Source organism: Acanthisitta chloris, unplaced genomic scaffold, assembly GCF_000695815.1.
Source record: "Acanthisitta chloris isolate BGI_N310 unplaced genomic scaffold, ASM69581v1 scaffold23694, whole genome shotgun sequence".
In the NCBI taxonomy this organism is placed as follows: domain Eukaryota; kingdom Metazoa; phylum Chordata; class Aves; order Passeriformes; family Acanthisittidae; genus Acanthisitta; species Acanthisitta chloris.
Window position 1 is genome coordinate 2783 of NW_008670209.1, and position 9878 is coordinate 12660.

At 41.0% G+C, this 9878-nt stretch overlaps 1 protein-coding gene across 1 annotated transcript; it reads right to left on the minus strand.

Annotated features, from left to right (window-relative positions):
- Window positions 1-1474: 1474 nt before the first annotated feature.
- Window positions 1475-8412, minus strand: TTF1 (transcription termination factor, RNA polymerase I). Its single transcript, XM_009073608.1, has 10 exons — window positions 7523-8412; window positions 6534-6778; window positions 6152-6337; window positions 4492-4570; window positions 4084-4214; window positions 3370-3583; window positions 2991-3080; window positions 2704-2769; window positions 2018-2103; window positions 1475-1635 (listed from the first exon to the last, which is right to left on the minus strand). The coding sequence occupies exons 1-10, from the start codon at window positions 8410-8412 to the stop codon at window positions 1475-1477; spliced, it is 2148 nt and encodes a 715-aa protein (XP_009071856.1).
- Between the last annotated feature and the right edge of the window lie 1466 nt (window positions 8413-9878).

Consider the following 9878-nt stretch of genomic DNA (forward strand, 5'->3'; position numbering starts at 1 on the left):
TCCTCTAAAGCAAAGAATAAACCCGATCTCATTATGGAGGCAGAAGTTTATTTCTGCAAGACCTATTCTAGATAACTCTACAACCAGGCAGGTTGTGCTGTAGCCTGCAGACAATGCAGAAAATCTCCATTTTCCAGGAAAAAATACCTTGAGAGATACAAACTGTTTAGACTCAAAAATTCAAAATTTTCATCTTTCAATCTTCAAATCCGAAAGGCAACAGAAGCAAGTCAAACACCTAACTGCAAGGAAACTGGCATGTTTCCTTCTCCTCCCGCCCTGTTTCATCTCTTGGCTGGAAAACTTACCCTCACACACCAGTGGCTGATCTCAGGGGGTGTTTGCCTGTCTCACAAAAATCCCACTGTTTTCTGTCTTCAGAGAGGCTAAAGCCAGATACAGTTAAATATGGCAAGTTCTCCTGGAAAATCCTTTGCTGCAAATCACATTCCAAACCCTCCAACAATGCCTTTATTTCAAACTATTGTAAGTTACAGCTTACAAATGACAATTATTAAAGAAGGAAATTCTCAGTTATCAAAATGACCCTCAAAAAGCAGAGACCAAGTCTTGCATTATTTTCTAATACAGCCTATAGGAAACATAAACAAGCCATACATAGGAAGATCTTTTGGGGGTTTTTTTGTTTCTTTTTTTTAATAGTCAAATTACAAATAATCACTCTAAGCAGATAGTTACAAATATCATACAGAGACATGAGTCCAAGCTCCATCTTATCACTGCTTTTTCATACTAAAATGTAAAAATTCTCCTTGGCAAAATAAAAATATGTCTGACATACATATATATCTATCTATATATATCTTTATGTACACTTGTCTCTGCATTGCAAATATTAACAAAAACATTTTAATTCCATTGTCCTGGTTAGCAAGAAGTGACATTCCAATTTATCAGCAGTAGTGGGCAAAGATCCCTTTTCTCTAGGAGAGTTGTGAAATGTCTAAACCTGTATCAAAAATAAAAATCAGTTGCTTTTAAGAACAAGGTACCTCATAAAAAAATCCATCTCAAAACTTGTGCTGTTTCCATCAACACAGATGTCTTCAGATTTGGTGATTACAGAGATTTCAAAGCAAAGTGAAAAGCCTTTTCCCAAGTCCATGAATTTTGGCTACTTTAAAAAAATAAAGTTCTGAAAACTAATTCATGCCAAAAGGGAAAACAGCAACTTTCAACTCCACAGGAAACAAAGCATTTTGAGACACCTGGAAAGCAATTTGGATGGTTAAATGGTAACTTGTAAAACCAGAACTAAATTAAAGCAATCAAAAGTGCCTCAGAAGCTCTTTTTATTTCAGTCTTCACTGTGAAAGAAGAGAATCAGATGTGCCTGTCTTGACTTTTCCCACTGCTCGACAGCTTGTGTACCTGAGTGAGGAGCTGCACCCAGTGCAACCTGATCCATTGACAGTCCAAACTGCAGGTTAGGAACTGCTTTCAGGACAGTCAATTAATCACTGTCCTCACTGGAGTCAAAGATGTCACTGAATCGGACATGCTGCTGCTGCTGAGTGGCTGCTGGATGGGTAGAGCAAAGGTGTTTCTCCTCCTTTTTTTGTAGCCTTTCTTCAAGTTGTGGAAGTTTCTCTTCAAAGAGAAAATCAACAATTTCTTTGAGGAAAAAAAAAGAGAAAAAAATAGGTTTTTGATTGGATCTGTAGAGGAACTGGATCTCACAAACAGAAATGATTTTGTCAGTGTTAAATGCCCCAAATGTCTGTTCTGTCCTGCAGTGGCTGCAGGGAGATCAGACACAGACAAACATGCAGGGACAAACTAGAATGCACAATCATAAGACTTCTAAAGCCAAGGTATGAAATAGAGGAGGTTCATATGATGACACTGAAAGTTATTTTTAAAAAAGCACTTAGTAAATTAAGTATAAAGCCTGAGGTTTTAAATTAGGGGAAAATAGCTGAGAAAGAATTGAACTAGACATGTATCCTCTTGAAGTCAAGCAAAAACCTTAAGGAGTATATACAAACATACTAACCAGAAAAAGTCTTTCTTTGCCATAAAGGGACAGAAGAGACTTTTAGCTTATAAAAAATTCCTTGAATACAAGTTCTAGGAATGTCTCTGCAAAGAGAAGAGTTCAAAGAATTAGTGGTGCAAGGAACTATCACAAAACTGAGCTGTTACTGAGTTACTCGTTCATGAGAGTGATGCCAGTCAAACAATATCAGCTTTAGGGAGAGAGGATGGAATTCAAATAATAATTAGACCAGGTTTTCCAGGCAGCAATTCCCCTTGAAGGTAAGAGCCTGCACCATCTCATCATACATTGGAAATGAAACTGGCAGCATGTGGGAAAAGAGAAGGTACAGCACCCACAGGATTGGTGGTTTCATGTTCAACAGTCCTTTGCTTGGAAAATGACTGTTCTATTGTATGAGACATTACTATAATTATCCCTTTTTCTTGTGTGTGGATTAACCCCTGGAAGCACAGATACACCACACAGCTCCAGTACTCAGAATGCTAAGGGTTCCCTGATGTGGTTAAAATCAAGTTTCAGATCTTACAGGCACTGGTTTACTGCTCAGCAAATATGTCAGGATATACAACTCTGTGTTTCCAAACTAAACATTTCCTATGGCTGCAAAGGTCTAAGAACTTTGATTCATCTGCTTCAACTACTCTTCGTATCCATAAAAAGAGGGAGAAAAAAATGTTTACCCCAGTGCAGTACAGAGTTCTTCCCAGTTTACTTCAGTAATATCTTCCAGGTCCATTTCATGCAACCTGTGAATGTAAGACAGAAGCAATGTGTAGGCAGAATTCACGACACAATTCAATGCTCCCAGTTCCCCCAGTCAGAGGTCACAAGACATTCTGCCCAGAGAAAGAATGGTTGTGAAACATGTATCAAGCTACAAGCACACAGTTCTCACCCTGCAAGCTTTCACACACACAGCTCAGAGCAGTAAGAGATACTAAAACATTCCAGTACCTCTGAACTATACCTTTTAATGAGATTGATCTTGATCTGTAATCTTTTCATCACATTAGATAACTGCAGCCCCTTGGACACCTTGTTTGCTAAAATTGCATTCCTGTGAAAACATAAAAAACCCCAGGTTCCACCATTTCAAGAGATTCCAAGCATCAAGATGCTACTGCTGTGAGAGAGAGGCAGAAATGAGGCTTTGCTATCACAGCAAGAAGAAAGCTTTCCCCAGCTAGCAAAGAGTTGTCTCAGAGAGATTTGCAACACCTCTTTTGTAGTGTACACCCTATAACCTGTCCTACCAAAAACAGTCACCATGGTACAAAACACAGGTGTTGCACAAGAAACACTCCCCAGGACACATGTTCCTACCTCAGTTTAGCACAAACCCTTACCATTTCTGCTTGCATTGACTCCAGTATCGACTTCCCACCTTAGCTTCAATCTCAGTCCATGGTAATTGCTGGTACAGCTTATTAGGATCAATCCAGGCATCTTCCCTTGAAAGAGCATTTGCATCTTCTTTTTCCAGTCTCTTCCTCAACACCTCCTTCACTGCCTGCTTTAACTTCTGGATCTCTTTTGTTGACCAAGGCCCATAATTAATGGCTAAAATTGACAAACCACCAGGTTAAGGCATAATTTATCATAGAAAATTAAGGGGGGGAAAAAAGCAAAAGTTTCACTTTGCATTATTTTTATTTACAGGGCCAGCTTCTTACACACCTCCTAGAAACTCTCCTGCACACCAGACTTGAGAGTTCATCCTGATCACTAAACAGTCTGATCCCTAGCTTTTATCTTTTCAAACCTTGTTGCCAAATTCCTTCCACTCTATCCTTGAAAGCATCTATTTAGAGGTCAGCCCCACTTGAAAAAGAGTTGCATTTGTTCCACTTCTTTTCCCTTCTCTAGCAGAGACTGTTCTATCCTTTCCATATGAAAATGCAATCAGTGATCTGAAGAAAAGAACCACCACTACAATTTAATTTTTTCAAAGGCCACTCCAGGGACTTTCTCCTGATGTTTAGGGCACTTACAACGTACAGTTCAAATAACTTCCCAGATTGCATTACACCAAGTGAATTGTTTTTCTGAAAATTCCATACCTGACTTGATTTCAGAGTATTTCATAGCAACAGAGAGGTTAGAACGGGACATCATCTCCGAAATCTTCTTCCAATCATTGCCATGCATAGCATGATACTGCTTTAATTTTTCTTTTTCTTCCTTAGTATACCTAGTTGAGGAAATGGGCACAACTTCAGCTGTAAATTTAAACCATTTCAAACTCCTAAAAGAGCTGTAACCTTTACAGGTGACCAATGTTCCTCATCACTACCACTTCAAGTCACACTTTAGAACAGAGGAATCCACAAGGACTAGTCAGAAAAATGAACTGTCAATTAACTGGTACAAATGGGAGAGATGATCTTCATTTCTATCCATTTTTAATGTACAAATAATTAACAGAGACTTGATATTTTCATGCAGAAACTCTTCAATTCTTGCCTTACCTTCCTTTATAATTATTTGGGTCAAACATCTTCCTTGCTCTGTAATAGATGAGCCTCCAGGGTCGGGGGATGCCCTCGGCTAGAAGGGAAAGGATCAGTTTTAAGAAACATTTCTCACACTGGTGAGGCCACTTAAATAAAGCCAAAATGAATCAAACCCAAAATCCAAACACCACACATTTTCATGACTGTGCTGTCAGTGACTCTCTCCACTCTTTTACACTTCAGTAACTGCACAGGAAGAATCTGGACAGGATCTCCTGAGGAATTTCAAGGACGCAATTGTTGCCCCTGTGGTGAGATTTGGAATGCTGACAGCTGGTGAATAACTGTGTATGTGGCTGCACATGTGTGGGTGAGTGTCAGGAACTGAACTCCTGATCAAGCACAAACCTGCTACTCACTAGCTACAAACTGTATGGCCTGGCTGTACATTTGATCCAGCTCTAGTTAAAATTTAACTGACACACTGAATTGAATGCCCTTATTAACAGAGAGACATGAGACAGCCACCAGTCAGGAGGCTGATGAAATACTGTGCTTCTGCACACAGACTCTTTTCCATTGGGAAAATCAGGGACTGGAGACATCCAGCAAAAATCAAGTGAAGGGAAGATCCACAGAGACCAATACCTGGGAATATATAACCTCAGTCAGCAATGCCCAGGAAAGCTGACTACAAGTCACCTAACACTGCAGTGACTTTCTGCCCAATTTTCCCAGACCAGGAGCAAACTCCCAGATTGGAATTAAAAGCAACATCATGTAAATGTAACGAAACAGAGGGAATGATTGTTTGTGTGAAACAACCACAGAGGAACAAATCTGTAGCCCCTTTGAGCCTTAAATAAATGCTACTTCCCAAATCCACTACAGGTTGCCATTGACAAGAAAGGCTTCTACAGGTATGTTGCATGAAAAAAGGAGGAGAAAGACTTGGGAGTGACAGTGGATGAGAAACTCCCCATGAGCTGCAGTGTGAGCTCAGCCCAGAAAGCAAATCGAGTCCTGGGCTGCATCAAAAGAAGTGTGGTAATACTTGAAATACTGCACACAGGTCTGGTGCCTCAACATAAGAAGTACATGGAACTCTTGGGGCAAGTACATAAGAAGGACATGGAACTCTTGGGGCAAGTCCAGAGGAGGCCATAAAGTTGCTAAGAGCACTGGAGCATCTCCCCTATGAGGACAGGCTGAGGGAGTTGAGGCTGTTCGGCCTGGAGAAGAGAATGTTGTGTGGAGACCTCAGAGCAACTTTTTAATATCTGAAGGGCCTAAAAGGGAGCCAGAGAGAGACTCTTTGTTAGGAACTGCAGTGATAGGACAAGGGGAAATGGGTTCAAACTGAAGAAGGGGAAATTTAGGTTAGATAGTAGGGAACAGTGGTGAGACACTGGCACAGGCTGCCCATGGAACTGGTGGCTGCCCCAACCCTGGCAGTGGATAAAGCCTTGAGCAACCTGCTCTGGTGGGAGGTGTCCCTGCCCAGGGCAGAAGGTTGGGACTAGATGATCTCTAAGGTCCATTCCAACCCCTAAAATTCTATGATCTATGAGTATTATTGCCTTTCAATAAAAGATTATTTCAGAAAACACATGATTACCTCACCAAGATCGTCAAATGAGACATTTTCTGTGTGAGAAGGAACTTAAATACTCACAAATCTTTTCACAGAAATGATGTTTTACTTTCAGGTAATTAATAGTTGCTTTATCTTCTGGATATCTCGAAGTAAACAGAAGTTTTTCAGCACTGTCTATCCCAGTAATCGCTAAGAACTCATCAACATTATTCCGGATTTGATCATTTTCCTTCGGTGTAAATCTGCCAAACTTGACAGCAATACCTAAAACATACAAAGGTTAAAAAACCAAGTCAAACTTCAAGTACATCTCTCCTACATTTCAGGTTTTGGATTAGGTATAACCAAAGATCAACAAAATCAAAAGGTACTCCAAGGATGGAACTCTTTTCTCTCTGTAAAATCTTCAGCACAGCTGCACAAGTCCTTCCTCACTGCAACAGCATTTTGGAGAGCTCACCTTGTTTTTTAAAGCTTTTAAACCTCGCCAGGTCTCTTCCAGCCATGTTCTTGACTGAATGATCTGACATAGTCCTCACATGAGGAATAAACTCTTCCAATTCTTGTCTTGTAGCATCCAAATCAATGGCTGAAGACAGGACAGAGACCATGAGTCCATCATCCTCACTAACCTCCTCAGAGGCTGCTGTTTCAGCAAAGGAACTATCCTGTTTCTTTACATTTGATGCCAAAGGCTCTGGTGTCCTGATATTAAAGAGAAATAATTACATCACTAGAGCTGCCAAACAGAGATTTTGTTAGTAACTCTACCATTAAAAGAATGAACATGTTCATTAGTTGAAGAACACATGTCCACCCCTTTGTATTTCCAACCTGTTAACACAGATGTAATTCACTACCAAATTTCTATGCTCAAAGCAGCCAAAGAGTTTTCTGAAGTTTAGAACATCCACAAAACTCTCACTCATGGCCATACTGAAGAAAACAGTGTCTCTTGCTACCACTGGCACACAGGTTTTTTCCACCTGTCTCTTACTAGTGCCCTTATTGTGGGTTCTAGACAGTTCAAAAGCATCAAGAGCTACTTACAAGAGCATTTGTTTGCACAGAACATTAGATTCCTCAGCCAACCTTACTTGTTGTTTGGCTGAAATGCACATGTTCACTATAAATACCAAACTTAACAAGTGAAATCCCTTCCTTTTTTTAACTTTTGCCTACAAACCTACAGTTTTCAAACAGGAGAAAAGAGCCTGTGCTGAAGGCAATGGGAGTGTTACAAATTGTTGCTGTATCTTCACCAGATAACTAAACTCTTCAAGCAGGTCTCTAACAGTTCAACAAGCTGCAGAAGTTCAAGGCTTTTCTTTAAAACACATACGAAACAGAATGAAAAAAAACCTGGGACCCAAATCACGTGCAAGAAACATATTTGGGGATGGAGAGGGGGGGAAAAAAGCCAAACCCACAAACACAACCTAAACTTACACATCAGAGTCTGAAGAACATTCTTCTACAATAGCAGGGGTTTTTATTTTGATCTTTTTAGCATGTGCTGCACTTTTCTGAGCTCCACCAGTTGCTTTACTGGGTGTAGAAAAATCAGCAGGTACCTCCATCGACATCTCACTAGTGACAGAAGCAACATCAGAGTTACCATCCTCCTGACACTGCTGGGGAACTGCCACTGCCCCCTCCTCTGCAGGTAACAGGCACTCTGTGTCCTCCCCTCGCCTCTTGTGCTCTGGAGATGACAATGGGGACTGCTCAGCAGCAGTTCCATCTGTGTCCTCCTGCATGTCCTGGGTACTGCTGACCTTTCTCTTCTTCTTCTTCTTCTTTGTAGGTTTCTCTGTGTTGTGTTCTTGCTGTGTTTTTGAGGGAGGCAACTCACACACCTCAAACACTTCATGCAGTTCTGCTTTGCTTTTCTTCTTCTTCTTCTTCACCTCAGAGTTTTTCAAATACTCATAATCAACAATGCTCTCCTGGCACTCGTCAGCACTGTACTTGTTCACTAGGGTACAACTGACATCACTGTGCTCATCTGTGCTGTTGTTATGCTTCTTCTTCCTCTTTTTCTTTTGGGAAGCTTCCACTTCAGTTCCACTGCTGATGTTATGTTCCTCTCCTACACAAGAATCATCCAACAAAACCAGCTGCTCTTCACCCTTCTTTTCTGCCTTTTTCTTCTTTTTCCTGCCCTCACCATTCTGTGCTGCTGCATGTTCAAACACCAGAGGAGCACGGGTGAGCTCTGTGTTTTCTGCATTTTCATCAGTTTCATATGAGTTATTGTGCTCAACATGTTTTCTCTTCTTCTTCTTCTTGAGAAAAACCTGGCCTTGAAAATCACCTGCGTGTGCTTTTCCTGACATCTTTCTCCCTTAAAAAAAATAAAGAAGAGGAGTTCTATTTGTAATTTAGGTCCCATTGCACAGAGTAAAAGAAAAAGAAACCCCAACAAAATGCACAAAAAGCACAAAACCTACCCAAAACTTTAAAAACTAAATGCTCAGTATTATCTTAGAAACACACAATAAAGACACTTACTTTTCAATCCAGCTGTTTTCGCAAAGTGCCCGCGAAGAAGTGATACTTTCTTTGCCAAACAGATGGGCATCACAGCTGGACTTGGCCTTAAAAGTGTCTTCCTAAAACAACCAAAGATATTAAAAGACTTCAATAACCATTAGCTTTGATTTTGAGTAACTCAGCAACAACAGACTGTCGTTTTCAACTCTGCTTTTAGCACTGAAACAGCAACAAGCTAAAAGTAATGAGGAAATATTAGACTAATCAGCACTAACATCAGAATTCTTTCATTAGAAGCTTCTGGCAGGCTCTGCCTGTGTTCAAACCAAGCTCAGCCCTGCCAGCTCTGTCCCAGGACAAGGCTACTCCTGCAAAATCATAGAATCACCAATGTTAGAAGAGACCTTTAAGCTCATGAAGTTCACCTGTCCACCAGCACCACCACTGCAACCCCTAAACCCCATCAGAATACAAACCTCACCAGAACACAGGTACACAGCACAAGCAGGAAGCACTTCTAGCACATTACCTACATCCACTGCATTTTAAAAAAAACCCAACAAACCACAGAGCAAGATCCTGTTTTAAAAAAAACAACCTACAGAGCAACACCATGATTTAAAAAAAACACCAACAAATGCTTACAGAGCAACATCGTGATAGAAAAAGCAGTCACTGAGCAACATCATGATAGAAAAAAGCAGTCACAGAGCAACATTGTGATTGAAAAAAACAGACACAGAGCAACATCGTGATAGAAAAAAGTAGACACAGAGCAACATCGTGATAGAAAAAAGTAGACACAGAGCAACATCGTGATAGAAAAAAGTAGACACAGAGCAACATCGTGATAGAAAAAAGTGACACAGAGCAACATCATGATAAAAAAAAAAAAACGGAAGCAACATCATGATAGAAAAAAACAGTCACAGAGCAACATCGTGATAGAAAAAAACGGACACGGAGCAACATCATGATAAAAACCCACAGTCACAGAGCAACATCCCGATCCACAAGCACTCACAGCGGAACATCCCGTCACGTTCGGAGCAGGAGCCGTTCGATCCCGCGTTCCCGAGGCAGCTCGCAGCGCTGGCCGCTCCTCAGCATCAGAAAAAAACAGTCACAGAGCAACATCGTGATAGAAAAAAACGGACACGGAGCAACATCATGATAAAAACCCACAGTCACAGAGCAACATCCCGATCCACAAGCACTCACAGCGGAACATCCCGTCACGTTCGGAGCAGGAGCCGTTCGATCCCGCGTTCCCGAGGCAGCTCGCAGCGCTGGCCGCTCCTCAGCATCA

Excerpts from the sequence above, each read along its gene's own strand:
- TTF1 (XM_009073608.1), bottom strand. The coding sequence starts at position 8,412 with ATGTCAGGAAAAGCACACGCAGGTGATTTTCAAGGCCAGGTTTTTCTC. Across the intron at positions 6,338-6,533 it reads TAAAAGCTTTAAAAAACAAG|GTATTGCTGTCAAGTTTGGC; the intron begins GTGAGCTCTCCA and ends TGTATGTTTTAG. Across the intron at positions 2,770-2,990 it reads AAGATCAATCTCATTAAAAG|GTTGCATGAAATGGACCTGG; the intron begins GTATAGTTCAGA and ends TTACATTCACAG.